General features: G+C 42.2%; 1 protein-coding gene across 3 annotated transcripts in view; it reads right to left on the bottom strand.

Annotated features, from left to right (window-relative positions):
- The window catches only part of DCDC2 (doublecortin domain containing 2), a 252,645-nt gene extending 238,279 nt beyond the window's left edge, over nucleotides 1-14,366 (bottom strand). For 2 of the 3 annotated variants that reach the window (XM_033934503.1, XM_033934504.1), the window contains exons 1-2: nucleotides 13,740-14,365; nucleotides 8,308-8,359 (exon numbers count right to left, since the gene is read on the bottom strand). In XM_033934503.1, the coding sequence (XP_033790394.1) occupies nucleotides 8,308-8,359; nucleotides 13,740-14,050 (363 nt within the window). In that variant the 5' untranslated portion in view covers nucleotides 14,051-14,365. Of the gene's footprint in view, nucleotides 1-8,307; nucleotides 8,360-13,739 lie in introns of all 3 variants that reach the window. The other variant, XM_033934506.1, reaches the window with a different exon arrangement.
- Between the last annotated feature and the right edge of the window lie 2,296 nt (nucleotides 14,367-16,662).

Raw genomic sequence — 16,662 nt, 5'->3', positions numbered from 1 at the left:
CCTAGACGTGAGCATATTATCACCAGAATTATAGCACTAACAAATACCCTTATACTAAGCTTTGGTAAAAGGGCTCCTTACATAGGAAGAAAAATATATGTATGACATTTTCTTACCAAGATTAACATGTAGAAATGAAAACAAACTCCAATTTGTCAACTTTTTAAATATGCACTAGAAGACACTGTTTGGCCCTTTTACAATGCTACGGTAAGCATTAATGCATGCTTACCACAGTCAAAAATGGCAGGGCGCACTGAGGCATCTTGCAGTAATTTTGTCTTCTGCACATGCTACAAACGCACTAAAAAAATGTAAACTTCTGGTGCAGGGGGCATGTCTGATGAATTGACAGTGGACATATTCTACATTAACCAGTGCAGCTGCAGCTACAGTGCTGTATTGCTTAATGGCAAAATTAGTGTGTGGCCATTAAAAAAAAAAGAAAATTCAGTTATTTTATCCAAGTGGTACAAATAGCCTTAGTGTACGGGAAAGACTTGCATAAAGGCATACTATGACCACTTTTTACCGCTATTTGGAAATAGGGCCCCTGAATGTCTGGTGTTCCTCGAAACCCCCTAACCATTAAAAAAAAAAAAAAAATTTACCAAATGACTGAAATACAAAAGAAGGTATAGATCAAGCTTTTCTATTATGCCAAGATCCTCAAAAAAATCTTCTGAATCCAATTAGTTTCTATATATGAAGATCTCCTATGCAGCAAAATGCAAACTAACACACAACACTATTATTTTTCTGTGCTATACTAACAGGTTACTCCTGTGCTGATCCCTAGTGGTATTAGTTTTATTAAAAACTCTCCAAAGGGTATCTGTGTTTGTATGGCTTGCTGGGCTAATTAGGTTACCAGGATACTTGCTACCATAACACAGTACTGTAAAGAACTCCACAGAAACTAATCATTTAGCTATTTAAGAAATGTAAAATCAAAAGCTAATTTACAAGTAAAGAGTGAAAAAAATTCCAAGAACTTGGAAAATGCACTATCAGTTATACGTTCTGTGCGGTAATAAAAACTTTTGTTAAACCAGCGATAATAATTCAAAGATAAAGTAAGCAGCTTCCTATTTCTTCGGAGGCACGGTGCGGCCTAGTCAAAGGTCGTAAGTCTGCGTGTAGGAATAGCTAGGCTTCCACTATCTGCAACGATCCAGACAGTGAGAGAACTGAATGGACGCAGTGGTGCGGGCTCGGAGGCAGAAGGAAGGAGGGTCAGCTGGGGGATAGAAAGGGATGTTACTGGCCCTGGGGATAGAAAAGGAATGGAATTCTGCTGGATCAGAGAGGGTGGCTGCTAATCCAGGTGGGGGAAGGGGAGAGAAGGAAGATAAGCTGCTTGGCGCTGCAGTAAATGACGTGACATCATCAGAGCAGTGCATCAGGCCCGAGCCACGGGTCTACTGGGCCTACCCTTTAATCCGGCCCTGCTTTTTCCTAAGCACATTTTATCTGAAAATCAGTTTATGGATGTCTTAGTGTAAAAAAGAAAGTTCTCAAAGATCAACTCTTCAGAACAAACTTCAGCAATAGCAATCATCCATAACTACTGTACTTTCTGGCATTCTCAATTATTTCAACAGTTCAGATGATCCACACAAACTGCTACCTCAAGCACCTGTAGCATGTTTCTTTGGAGATCAGCCCCCACCCTCCACCATCCTGGGCTGTTTCTTTCTCACCAACAATCCAAATAACCCATTTATTTTTCAGACTTAGCAATGCACCTTATTTATTTGGCACTTTATATACCATGTAGTCAGACCCAGTGACATAGAAAGGGGGGGGCAGCCTGTCCCAGGCGTCATCTTCACAGGGGACGCCGGTGCCTCTCCTCCTCTCTGCCCACCGCGTATCTCTTTAAATATTCACCAGTGTGAGCAGCCATCTTCAATTTGCTGCTCATGATGACATCATCTCCCTTGTGATGTCACTTCCTAGTCACGGGACCAGGACGTGATATCAGAAGGAAGCCAACACCAGTGCAAGCAGCAAGTGGAAGATGCAGCTGATGCTGGTGAACTTTTCAAGAGGTGTCCGGGGGGGGGAGGGGGATGGAGCAGGAGGATTGCTCAAGCAGCGGGGACAAATGGACAGATAGATGGTTTGAAAGCATGTGTTTTGCTGCCCACCTCTCTCACTAAGCCACTGGTCAGACCTCATATGTTGGGGAATTCTGAACCCAAAGTGAGAGGGCACTAAGTTTTGCCCCACTCACAGCCACCTACCTGAGGTGGAGAGGTTCCCAAGCCCTGCCAGCAGAAGCCCTCTTTCTCACAAAGCTGGCAGTTAATGTCACTTTTTTCTGAGCACCGCTGCTGCACCAGCCAAATATCGCCCCTGCCAAGTAGATGCTTGGATTTATGTGAAACATACACTAGGGAAGCCTTCTCTCTGCACATGCATAAAAACTGAGCATGTGCAGGAGGCAGGCCTCCATCCTGCATGCTCTGTTTTACAGAAAGCATGTGCAGGGCAGGCAGTCCAATGGTATCATTGAGCAGGGCACAGCTGGTGTGCAGAAGCAATGGCTAGACAGACCTCTTGTCCTTCAAACAAAGACCAGCAGAATTGTCATCATGTTCTGAACTGGAGAGCTTCATGTGAATATGCAATGTACGTGTCCATTCCTTATAACCTGATTGACCTTCTGCTGTCATATCATTTTCCTTTCTAACCTGTCTGAGTGGGCCTCCATGATGTATTTAGCAGAGACTAAGAAAAGGGAAGCGCTTCTAAGGAATGCAGTAGATGCTAACTTATAAAACAACACATAATGGTCTAGAATTTGAATGGATTTACAAAGTGGTATCAATTGAAGATGGTTATTGTGGTAAGATGTCGATACAGTTGGTTTTTAGAAATGCAAAAGTTAGGGTCCGATATTCAGCCAGAAGCAGTAGAAAGAAACTGCTTCCATAAACTGTGAATGATTCGATCCCTTTCCAGTTTTTTGGAGCCCTTGGCTCTAAATACACTTATACATTCGCTTGTAATCTCCAGAATAGACTATTGCAACTCCCTTTATAAGGGCATACTACAAAAAGAGATTAGGAGACTTCAGCTAATACAAAACATCTCTATTAAACTTATTACCAACTCCAAGAAATACGACCATGTTACCCGCTTTACTTAAGAATGTTCATTGGCTTCCCATCCCCCATAGAATCACCTTCAAAATTGCTCTCCTCACTCAAGACGTCAATCAAGAGAACCTGCCTTTATTGACAAATTACTCATTCCTCGTGCTCCCTCTAGAACTCTTAGAATAGTTTTTCTGGTCAAAAATTTACTTTTTGTCCCCTCTCCTAAGATATTCTGCTCTTGCCGTACAACCTCTTTTGCAGTAACTGCCCCACTTACCTGGAATTCTCTGCCTTCATATCTTAGAGAAGAACCCCACTTAGATAAATTTAAAGGAGCTTTAAAATCCTTCTTATTTAGAGATGCTATTGCCACTGGTCCCAGAATAAAGAGGATCTGTAGGAAGCCTCAAAACTTCAGATTCTTTTAACCCCTCCCTCTCATACCTCATCACTAAGCATGCTCCTGTGTACAGCAGTTGTTCTTCCTACAGGACAGGATGCAGGAGCTTATCTTTTCAGCTTGTGTTTTATTTGCGATTTTTCAGTATTTTTCATTCGCACTTTTCACCCTCGTGTTGCAAGGACATCCTTGACTGCAGAAGATCGCAGACTGTTGGGAAGCATCTGCTTCTTGGGGTGTTCCCTGCTCAGCAGTAAGCCCCCTGGACAGCCTCACATCAAATCAGGGCTCCAGAACAGTTCCCTTGGGTGCTACCATTAGAACTGTGAATTGACATTAGAACCGTGTGTTGGCTTCATAACGCAAGTGTAAAACAAAATCTTAGCTTCCCAATGCTATAAGCAAACAGCATGCCAATTACTGCTGTATTAAAAAGTATGTGCTGTCAGAAAAAAAGAGATAAAGGTCTCCCTTACTGTCAGCAAGGATTGAAGTCAAGCCCTGACAGGAAGGGAAACATCAGGGGGAAAAATACACCCTGCTGGATTCCATACCTCCTTCCTGTCCCCCAAAAAAGACCCAAAACCAAATCATCAGTGGTCTACTGGACTGCCCCCCTGCCACCCACCACCCAAAACAAAATCTATGATGGACTAGTGGACCCCCCCCCCTCTCCCATGCACCTTTAAGATGAGAGGCAGAAACAATGCCCACTCGTTCCTGCCTCTGAGCAGCCATCTTTAAACATGTTAGAGCCTGACCATGTAAGCTCAGTTTGAAGATAAGGGTGGTGGTAGGTGTGAATGATAATCACTCCTGCCTCCTATCTTATAGGTGTGCAGGGGGTAGGGGGTGTCAGGAGGATGGGCACATAGGCCACTTATGAGGATCAGTGCTGGGGTCCTTCCACAGTAATTGAATAACTGAGGAGAAGTGCCACACTTCACTTCAGATCAGTCTCAACTCCCGCCTTGCATCTTTATACCAGGCTGAACTGGAACAAAGATTCAGTGCTATAAAAGGAGTAAAAACCTGTGCTACGTTTTTAAGCAGTGTTTTTACACTGGACAGCAAACTTCAATGATTTGCATTTATTTTGCATGCCTACTATGCTATCCTTTACCACGCTGGTCTAAACTGATTTTCCCACACTAAATCTTTCTTTGTGTACCTGAAAGTAGCATTGGGACACAAAAGCAAATGTAAGCCCCTATGCCATTAGATAGCACACTTTACTGAATTGATCCCAGAGTTAGTATTTGGGTTTCTGGCAGGGTTTAGGCTCTGAATGGGTGTCATCACTGAAAAAAAAATCTGTGATTGCTGGTGAGTATCTGAAAGTACACCAGGACAGGAGTGTCATCCAAGGCCTGCGAGAAGGTGGCTTCATTGTCCAGGATAGGTTGTAGATCCTTTATGATATATTTTAGTTGATTTATCTGAGAGCTATATAGGTGACAGCTAGGAGTGTGCCGTTATTTTCTTTTTTAGGATAGTCCTGTAATGTGTGTGTTTGGCCCTGTTGATATGCTTTCTCACTTCATTGGATGGGTAATGTAGTCTCAAAAATGGCTGCTGGAATTTTTTCAAATGAGAGTTTCTTTCAGAGAGGCCAGAACAAATGTGGTTGTATCAGAGTTGTCTATAGACAATGAACCTAGTGGTAGATGTTGGATGGAAACTGGAAGCATGTGGATATGAACTATCAAGTCTATCTTTGCATTAGAAAATTGGTCTGGTGCTTCTTTAGTTGATTTAATGATGTGTATAACCATCTGTGTATGGTGTTACCTCTTTACGACAAAGGACAGCTCTTAAATACAGCGATAGTGGATAATTAGGTCTGCATGCTTGTTTTCTTGCAGCAGAGATGACTGTCCATAAAATAATCACAGATCGCTCAGATGCATCTGTTCTTGCAAAATGGCTGCCTTTTGAAGCACTGGCAGCCTTTTGCAAGAATAGATACATCTGATTGATCCACTATCAAGCGTGACACAACTCCTGATGCAGGCCTTACAACTGCAACATGGCTCGTGTTGAGTTATTTCACTTTATCCAATAAAGACTTTTACAGTGAACATCTGGCTTCCTCAAACATCCTTTCTGCCATTGGTGGACAGTCATCTCTGCTGTTTATTTTTGCATGTTTTGCTTTTCTGTAGAGATATTTGTTCTTCTTGTTTTTGCTTTGTAATTGTTTACTTGTTTACAGACTGCAGTACATGATTTTTTTTCTACCTTGAAAGTCTCCAGTTTAATTGGGGTAAAAGTGATGGGATTTATCTGACTCAATACTATGGAGTTGGTGCAAATATGTATTTCAGAGAAGGGACAAATGAAGCAAAGACTGAAGTGTAAACAGGTATTTCTGATTTCTTTCCATTAGCTTGTGCTGACATTACAGCTTTGACATATCTAGAAACACAGAAACAGGACGGCAGATAAAGGCCAAATTTGCAGCATGAAGAAACACAATCACCACCAGTGGGTATTGAACCCCCAAACATTGAAACTGCAACACCTCTGCACAAACCACTACACCACACTGTCTTTTCCATAAGGGGTCAACATCAAAGAAAAAGTTTTGCTTATCCAATAAGAGATAAGGTGGCGTATGCACAGCAGTCAGTGACTCAACTGTTTGGGGATGCTGAGGTAGGTGGATCAAGTTAAAAATCAGGGAGGGGGGCACAATACCTATTTCAGCAGGAATGGAAAGGCACTTTAAAACACAGTATAAAAGAACCCCCTAGTATCTCTGTAATTGATGATATCATGCACACTAATTACACTAGAGAATTGAGCCACTGAAAAGTAGCTGCCAGGAAACAGAGGCCAAAATAGTGTGTTTGTTTGTTTTGGGGTTTTTTTTAGAAAACAGCAGAGGAACTGGACCAGGGGTAGCCAATTCCGGTCCTTAAGAGCCACAGGCAGGTCAGGTTTTCAGGATATCTACAATGAATATATATGATAGATTTGCTTGCACTGTCTCCTTGAGATGCAGATCCATCTCATGCATATTTATTGTGGATATCCTGAAAACCTGACCTGCCTGTGGCTCTCGCCTACTCCTGAACTGGACAAATGTTGAAGGTACATGTTTGATATTTATCCTAGCAAAATGACTGCTTCTGAATCAAGAGGATATAAGCTTGATTTTGGAATTGACATGTGGTTTAATGGCCGAGTGTGTGGCACAGTGGTTAGAGCCACAGCCTTAGCACTCTGAGGTTGTTGGTTAAATCCCCTTCTGCTCCTTGTGTCTCTGGGTAACCAGAACAGAAGAGAAATATGATACCGCTATTAAAATCATTAGCGGGGCAAAGAAATATGATCACGTCACCCCTCTTTTAGTCGACGCTCATTGGCTGCCAATCGAATACAGAATTAATTATAAAATTTTACTTTTAACATTTACAACTAAAATGAATAACCAACCTGATTTTATTAACAGTCTTTTAATTCCGTACGTAACAAAAAAATCCCTTCGTTCCACTTCTCAAAATCTTTTAGTTATACCATCATTAAAATCAATAAATACTTTACACACCAACAACTTTGCTGTCACTGCCCCTTCACTTTGGAATTTACTGCCTATAAATCTCCGTAACGAATTAGATATAAAACAATTTAAAATAGCACTAAAAACTTCTATTCCAAGACGCTTTTTGTTAAATGGCCACTTTCTTTCTTTTCCTTTTTCGACAATTTTTACCTAACCTACTGTTTTAGCCTTTATGACTTATTTATCCTATACTTATTGTAGTTCCTCCCCATCTGCCCTTTTGTTGCCGTATGTTTGAGTAAGTCATTTGTCTTCCCTGTTTTAATATGTTTAATCTGTTTTTGTGTAATTTTATTATGTTAACCGCTTAGAAGTTGGATTAAGCGGTCAAACAAATTTTTAATAAACTTGAAACTTGATAAAGGAGCCAAATGTAAATACTACATAGGATATAAGTGGTATATAAATAATTAAAAAATAAATAAATATAATAGTGGTGCCAGCATTTTACTGCATACAATTTTAATGTAAAAAAAAAAGAACAGCATAAAAATGCCGTTCTAGTGACATAACGTTAACACACGATAACGTTATAGATGTTGTGAAGACATCTATGTGACGCCTAAAAGGTGATTCTATAAAGTACACCTAAGTATACAGACACACTTACATTCACTCAGCACCGCTGAGCGCAATTCTCTATAGTGCAACTATACATTATAGAATCATACTCAGCATTGTGCTCTTGGACGTCTAAACAACACTTAACCTTTAAACGTCTTTTATAGAATCTGCCCTTTAGTGTGTATTCCAGTGCCTAACTTTGGGTGCAAAGACTTACACCCATTGAAACCTGATGTAAATTCCAACATATGCAATGTAAGTGTGCATTCCCCAAATTCTATAACACTGCACGGTTGCACACAAGAGGTTTTTGGCATGGATCTTTATACAGTCACAAGCAGCCAGACCTGCACACAAATCCAAATTAGAACAAATTAACATCAATTTATAGTTGACAGCCAATTTCTGATTAATAATGGCTCACTAACTAATAGATTTGTGGACAGATCTCAGGATTACACTCAAATTTGGGCACCTTTTATAGAATTCAGGAGTATTTGACTGTAGTTTTTAAAATAGGCATCACTACTATAGTAGGAAGAAAGGTGACATAATTCTTTCAAGATAATCTAATCTAATCCACAATTTATTAATCACACTAATATCAAAAAGGTTCAAGATGATTTATAATAAAAGAAGCCATACATGAATGAAAATAGTTACATTACCTGCGCATTAATTTCCACTGGTTTTTTCTTATTCTCTCCAATCTGCATGTAGCTAAAAGAAAGAAAACAGGAATTACATGATAGATGCAGAAACTCATTATTGCCGTATGTTTTAGCTAGGATAGAGCCAAAGCTCAACAGTGAGTAGTAAAGAAAAGATCATGGTCATTTCTTACATTTAAAACATCAGTTATACCTTTTTGTTCTCTCTAATCAGCATTCTTAATGCACAGAAGCTCTATGGAAGCTTTACAAGGGATGGATTTCTACCATATTTTTCTATTGCTATGCAGTAAATTTTAATAGCCATAAGAAAATTTTGACTCAACAGTATTAGCAATTGGAACATAAGGTTAGTTACATTGCAAGCCTAACTTATAAGGCCTTAAGCAAGGATCTATTTATTAAACATCTTATAGAACATTAATATCATGCCAAGTGCATAATTAGTATATAGGCTCCATTAAGAATAATGGAGGTATTATTATTTAACACTGTTTAATCATATTGACATGCATTACCGTATATCAAGGACTAAATTTTAAACATGGCACCTAAAAAATCAGTGCTAAAAAAAATCTGTGACTAAATTTAGACACAACCATTTACACCAACTGTAACATGGTATAAATCCTCATGCCTAAATTAGGCGCAGATCCCCCTAATTCTATACACGTCAAATTGAGGAATGCCCCTGATTTGCCCATGATCATCCATCCCCTGGTCGCACCATTTTTTTGGAGTCACGCCTAAATTTATGCATATAACTTTCCACAGAATTCCCCCGTTAAGATGGTACTTTAATAGCAGGAAAAGTGCTACCTTGATATTTGTTTTATTTGCTTGGATTTAGCTCACACTTTTTCATTAGTAGCTCAAGGTAACTTATATTCAGGTACTGTAGGTATTAGAGCTGTATCAAATATTCATATTTGATTTGATTTTAAGGCTGTTCAAATATTTATATTTGATTTGGCCCCAATGGTGCCCCAAATACATTATTCGTATTTAGCCAATTAGTTTTTTTAAATTCAAATACAAATAATCTGGGGCTCTACTGTGCTAAAACCTACTGAAATAAACATTCGGAGCCTGATTCTCAAAACCGCACTATGCCCTACCACCACCTAACTTAATTGGTCTAATTGGTGATAAACAGTGTGGTAATTGACAGCGTTGTTTAAAACCAATTAAAAAGTAATTTAAAACAACGTAGGTGTCTACAAAGAACGCCATCCAAATCCCGTCTATAGAGGCACCTACCACCGTCTATGTCAAAAGTAGGCGCGGCAAAAGTGGATGTAGGCGCCTCTGTAGATGCGATTAACACAGGTAGGCTCCGTAAATGTAGGCCTGCAAAAGGTACCGTGGCATGATCGACACACGAACGAGGCTGCTTTTATAGGCGGACGCTGATAAAGGCGTCATTTGCAGAATCCGGCCCTTGACCTCCGACTTCATGTTGCTTCTTTTATTCTTTATGTTAAAGCTCAATGCCCATTATTCATATTCAGTATTCGTATCTGGCTGAATAATATTTTTCATTATTCATACTCGGCTGAATAGTAAAATACGCTATTGAGTACAGTTCTAGTAGGAATTTCCCTGTCTCAAGAGGCACCACAATCTAATCCACTCTCTCCCTTTATCAAGCCTCATTAAAGCTTTTTTTTATAACTGTCCACAGCAGTATAAGCTGCGACACTCACAGAATTCCTGAGAGCACTGAAGCTTTTCCCGCCATGGCTGGCAATAAAAAACCGTAAACGTGGCTTGATAAAAAAAAAGGGAGGGGGAAGGGATAAGTTTGTACCTGAGGCCTTGGAAGGTTAAGCAACTTGTCCGAGATCACAAAGGAGCAACAGTGGGATTTGAACCGGGCTTCCCTGGTTACCAGACATGTGGCAGTGTAGCCTGGTGGTTGGAGCATCAGTCTTAACACATCCACATGCCCTTTCTGAGAAGCTTCAGGTAAAGCAGATACTAAAATGAAAACTGATTCGTGAAACATACATTGAGTATAAAATTAATGACCTCTTATGGTAGATCAGTGTGTTGCAAACTTTTTAAGTGGTGGCACACTAATCTCAGGTCCACAACTGGAGGGCATCCGGAATTACGTGGATCTCACGTGCATATGTGATGTCATCACATCGACATCTGCGCATGCACGGATGCCCACCAGCCATGGCCCTGAGGCTCCCATTACCACCAAGGAGGGGGGGGACTGTAGAATGAGAGGTGAGGAGAAGCAGAGGTGCCGGTGAGGAGGAGAAGTGCAGGCTGACTGACTACAGGATGTACCTCTCACTGCGAAAGGCACGTCCTGTAAGCAGTCAGCCAGCGCCAGTGCCTTTCCTCCTCGCCGATGTCTCGCGACACACCTGGAATCTGCCGCGGCTCATAATCTACACTGTGGTAGATTATGAGCTACTAAGAACTAGATGAAATTAATAACCTCCACCGTGGAAAAAATATCACAGCTTAGCACTGATTGACACAGTAGCTGGTAGATTCAGGAGAAAGGTTAATTTGGGGCAGAAGTAATTAGCAGTTTTCTCCAGAGAGGTGAAACTGAGATACAAAGCATTATTGTTATGGTTATGATCTGAGTTATATGCTGTCTGTCTTAATATTACAGTATGTATGTTCTTATGTAAATCACTTAGATTTAAGTAGTCTATAAATTTCTAAAATAAATATGCTATGGTCTCTTTAGTGTACATGGCTGAAAGGCTGAACCATCATCTGACTCCTTGTCCGCTCTCCTGCTCTATCACTTCTCCATTTCCATCTTTCCCTTTCTATTCCCTACCACACTCCGTTTATGGTTGCTCCTTTTCCCTTCCTTTTTACTTTAATATGTATCCATACCCCTCCTCTCACTCTGTGTCATGTCTCATGTGTCATGCCGGTCTGTCCTTCGTAGTTGTTACAAAATAAAATGTATGTTCCCCATATTAAGTTATTGTATATGACTTTTAAGAAAATCGCATAGAAGTTATAAACGGTATATCAAATAAAATAAACTTGAAATGGTACCTCCAGAGCAGCACTAGGGAAATCAACTCACATTGTTGCTGCTGGTGCATTTAAGGAAAAACCTGTCATTAGCACTAAACAATAACTCCCCAGGAAAAACAATAAGGGAGCTAATATTAGTGCTGCCCGATTCACAATTCGAATCGATTTGCTTTATTTTTTTTTTTTTTTTAATCGGCCTAGCCGATTCAGTGACCCAAGGTTTCTCACTGCTCATTGGGAGTACGTGGGCTGACCATTGACCACCGCCGCTGCTGCTCCCCACTGCCACAGCTGCTCCCTGCTCTCCACCACCGCTGCTGCTGCTCCCCACTCACTAGCCACCGCAACTCCAGGAAGGGAAGGGACAGCATGCAGTGATTGCATGCTGCTGGTCCAGAAGCCCTCCCCCAACGTCAATTCTGACATCGGAGAGAAGGTCCAGGCCAGCCAATCACTGCTTGGCTGGCCCGGACCTTCTCTTCGATGTCAGAATTGACATCGGGGGAAGGATTGTAGGCTGGTGGCATGCAATCGCTGCACACTAGCCTTTACCTTCCTGGAGTTGCGGCGAGCGGCAGACCGGGGGAAGAGGAGGAGGAATCGACACAGCATGGAGGGAGGGAGGAAGGCAGGCTTCACCACAGCAGGGAGGGAAGTAGGAAGGGGGCACTAACATACATAGGAAGGAAGGAGGAGGGAAGGGGGCACTAACTTACATAGGAAGGAAGAAGGGAGGGAGGAAGGGGGCACTAACATACATAGGAAGGAAGGAAGGGGGCACTAACTTTCAGTGAAGTTTTGTATGCTGCTACTCATTACTCAGGAAAATCGAATCGAAAAATCAATTCAATAGGCTGAATAGAATCAAAATTTTTTCCTGAATCGGGCAGCTCTAGCTAATACTCAGATTCTAATTGCTTCATTTTTTTTAGAGTAAGAAACTGTATAGTAATGCAATGTCTGCACCAATTAGCAAAGGCATAATCTTTGTCAATGCTACAAAGCAAATTCCTGCATTGTGTCTGAGAAGGGAGACACTTTTGTTGAGTTTAACACACCTTCCTCATTTGGAAAAATTTGCTCCCATGCCTTGTCTAGAGTTTGCTTATGCTGCATACCCACCTCCAGAGGATTTCTCTGGCATAACTGAGCATTCCTCCAAGAAAATCAGCCAGCAGGTTTAGGGAGTAAGGAGCAGTAGGGATAGGCTGTCATTTGCAATGATACTGTGCCATTGCATGAGGTTAACAAACGAAAAGCAAGCAGAAAAAAAAGTTTATATTTTGTCTGTTGCTAATAGGGCACATTCCTTAGCAAGAATGTGTGCTATGTGGAAAGAGGATGCTCTCTTTCCCAATAGTTAAACTATTATTATTTATTGTACTTTCCACACCGCGTGTACCAGCAAAGCGTTTACAGGGCTAAAATTAAAAACTGCATAGAAACGGAACTCCAAAATTGGCAGGAAACGTTAACCAGTTGGAAAAGCCACAAAAAGAAAAAAAAAACAAGTTTTTCAAAAGAATATTAAATTGAGTAAAAATTGTTTCAAGAGAATATGATCAGGTAATGAATTCTATTAATTCAAAGTTGAAATGTAATTCTGTTTTAGTTTGGATGTAATCCGTCTTGAACCACAAGGTAATGGCGGAATAGAAATCACTAATTTAATGTAATGTAATGTAATTCCATTAAGAAGGAGCCATAAAATAATTTACAAAACCAGTATTTCTGGTTGATTCTAAGTGGGCTGACCTATGGTATGTATGTGCACATACATGATGCTCATACTGTATACCTCGGAATTCGAACGCCCCAGAACTCGAACGGACTTGGAATTCGAACTTTTTTTTGTAGCAAATTTTGTCTTGGAATCCGAACTCTGCTTTAGAATCCGAACGCCCTGCACATTGTATATGTGTGTTTGTGCCCCAGAATCTGAATGTTGCTTTGCAATATTTGTTAATATTTTATCTTAAAATCCAGTGTATTTCCTGTTAAAATTTGAGTTTGTGGAACCCAGGAACGGATTAATCCAGTTTCTATTATTTTTCAATGGGTAAAATTGTCTTGGAACTCGAACAGGGTTCTGGAACGGATTAAGTTCGGATTCCAAGGTATCACTTGTATATCTCATCTGACAAAAAGTGCACCCTCTTTCTACACAGGTGTTTTATTTCTAAGGAGTAAGTGCGCACTATTATCGACAACTGACAAAATGACTTAACGGAAAATGAAGAAAACGAAAATTGCATGAAACAAATATGTTCTGGTTGGCCATCCCTAGGGAATAGAGAGTAGTCCCCCCACCCCCACCACTAGTGTTTTTAGTTGTTGCTTATTGTTGTTTTTTTCTGACCACTTTCAGTAAAGCGGGTGGGGAGGGGGGGGCTACTAGGTTTACTTACTCGAGTTTCTTGAAGCCCTCGCCACCCCCGGCCACGTACACCTCGCCGCTCTGCAGGTCGTCCAGCGAGGTGACCCGGTGGCCGGCCCGCGGCGTGTACAGGTTGCGAACCGCGCCGAAGGGAGCGTGCACGCCGCCCGTCACCTCCTGCAGGAACACGTCGAAGTTGCCCACCTTCCTCTCGTGGATGAGCATGCGGCGGCCCCGGTAGAAGGGATCCCCGTTGCGATACACCAGCACGCTCTTCACCTGCGGCTGCTGGGCCAAGCCGGCCGCGCCGCCGTTTCCCCGCACCGAGCCCGACTCCCCCATCCTTCTCCTCGGGTGAATGCACGCGCTAAGATAAAAAAAGCGGCAGCCGCCTGACTGAAAACTTAACGACGTGACTTCTCTCTGGAGAGAAGGGCGGGGAGGGGAGGGGAGGGGGGGGTCCAAATCCAAACAAATCAAAATTCGCCGGCTTCAGCTAAAACTTCTCTGGCGCTGCTCGAAAAAGCGGCCAAACCCCCAAAGCTCGCGGAGAGCCGTAAAGACTGCAGCCGCATCATTTAAACCCAAACAACAACAACGGGAGCAAAATAGCAACCGGGAGCCACTTTTTCCACAGGCGGTGGGAGGGGGGGGGGGCGTTGACTGGGCAGGACCTTTTCGCCCTTTACAGGTGACTGAAGGGCGCTGAACAGCGGGAGGCGGGGTTTTTTTTTGTTGAGTGGGATTGCTACGAGGAGAGTGGCGCGCGTGCTGCCTCGGTGGAGAGCTACCCGGGGAAACCGTGTGTTATTTTTTCCCTCCGTTACCGTAGCAACCCCGGTGCGCTGAGGGGGGTTGCTCGAGCCTAAGCTAGAGGCGCGCGGCTCAGCTCACCTGCTCAGGCAACTAACTCCAGCTCAGCGACGCCTGGAAAGTGAGTGTGTGCCAAGTCCCCCATCACGCCTAAGGATTATTTAAGTTTTGTAAACCCCTTGGGTCCTCTGGTACAGGCAGCAGTATAAGTAAGTATAATAAATAATAATATTATTTATCTAAAATGGTAAGCCTAACCAGCCATCGTGGCATTCAGCATATAACATATAACATAGTAGATGACGGCAGATAAAGACCTGAATGGTCAATCCAGTCTGCCCAACCTGATTCAATTTAAATTATTTACTTTTTTCTTCTTAGCTATTTCTGGGCAAGAATCCAAAGCTTTACCCTGTACTGTGCTTGGGTTCCAACTGCCGAAATCTCTGTTAAAACCTATTCCAGCCCATCTACACCCTCCCAGCCATTGAAGCCCTCCCCAGCCCATCCTCCACCAAACGGCCATATACAGACACAAACCATGCAAGTCTGCCCAGTACTGGCCTTAGTTCAATATTTAATCTTATTTTCTGATTCTAGATCCTCTGTGTTCATCCCACGCTTCTTTGAACTCAGTCACAGTTTTATTCTCCACCACCTCTCTCGGGAGCGTATTCCAGGCATCCACCACCCTCTCCGTAAAGTAGAATTTACTAACATTGCTCTTGAATCTACCACCCCTCAATCTCAAATTATGTCCTCTGGTTTTACCATTTTCCTTTCTCTGAAAAAGATTTTGTTCTACGTTAATACCCTTCAAGTATTTGAACGTCTGAATCATATCTCCCCTGTCTCTCCTTTCCTCTAGGGTATACATATTCAGGGCTTCCAGTCTCTCCTCATACGTCTTCTGGCGCAAGCCTCCTATCATTTTCGTCGCCCTCCTCTGGACCGCCTCAAGTCTTCTTAAGTCTTTCGCCAGATACGGTCTCCAAAACTGAACACAATACTCCAAGTGGGGCCTCACCAATGACCTGTACAGGGGCATCAACACCTTCTTCCTTCTACTGACTACGCCTCTCTTTATACAGCCCAGAATCCTTCTGGCAGCAGCCACTGCCTTGTCACACTGTTTTTTTGCCTTTAGATCTTCGGACACTATCACCCCAAGGTCCCTCTCCCCGTCCGTGCATATCAGCTTCTCTCCTTCCAGCATATACGGTTCCTTCCTATTATTAATCCCCAAATGCATTACTCTGCATTTCTTTGCATTGAATTTTAGTTGCCAGGCATTAGACAATTCCTCTAACTTTTGCAGATCCTTTTTCATCTTTTCCACTCCCTCTTCAGTGTCTACTCTGTTACAAATCTTGGTATCATCTGCAAAAAGGCACACTTTTCCTTCTATCCCTTCAGCAATGTCACTCACAAACATATTGAACAGGATTGGCCCCAGCACTGATCCCTGAGGGACTCCACTACTCACCTTTCCTTCCTTCCTTCGAGCGAATTCCATTAACCACCACCCTCTGGCGTCTGTCCGACAGCCAGTTTCTAACCCAGTTCACCACTTTGGGTCCTAACTTCAGCCCTTCAAGTTTGTTCAACAGCTTCCTATGAGGAACTATATCAAAGGCTTTGCTGAAATCCAAGTAAATTACATCTAGCATATGTCCTCGATCCAGCTCTCTGGTCACCCAATCAAAAAATTCAATCAGGTTCGTTTGGCACGATTTACCTTTTGTAAAGCCATGTTGCTACGGATCCTGTAACCCATTAGATTCAAGGAAGTACACTATCCTTTCTTTCAGCAAAACTTCCATTATTTTTCCAACAACTGAAGTGAGGCTGTAGTTTCCTGCTTCATCCCTGTGACCACTTTTATGAATAGGGACCATATCCGCTCTCCTCCAATCCCCAGGAATCACTCCCGTCTCCAGAGATTTGTTGAACAAGTCTTTAATAAGACTCGCCAGAACCTCTCTGAGCTCCCTTAGTATCCTGGGATAGATCCCGTCTGGTCCCATCGCTTTGTCCACCTTCAGTTTTTCAAGTTGCTCATAAACACCCTCCTCCATGAACGGCGCAGAATCTACTCCATTTTCTCGTGTAACTTTGCTAAACAATCTCGATCCTTCTCC

This window comes from Geotrypetes seraphini, chromosome 2 (assembly GCF_902459505.1).
Source record: "Geotrypetes seraphini chromosome 2, aGeoSer1.1, whole genome shotgun sequence".
NCBI lineage: Eukaryota > Metazoa > Chordata > Amphibia > Gymnophiona > Dermophiidae > Geotrypetes > Geotrypetes seraphini.
Note: the sequence above shows the minus strand (reverse complement) of the source record. Positions and strands in the feature narration are given on the sequence as shown.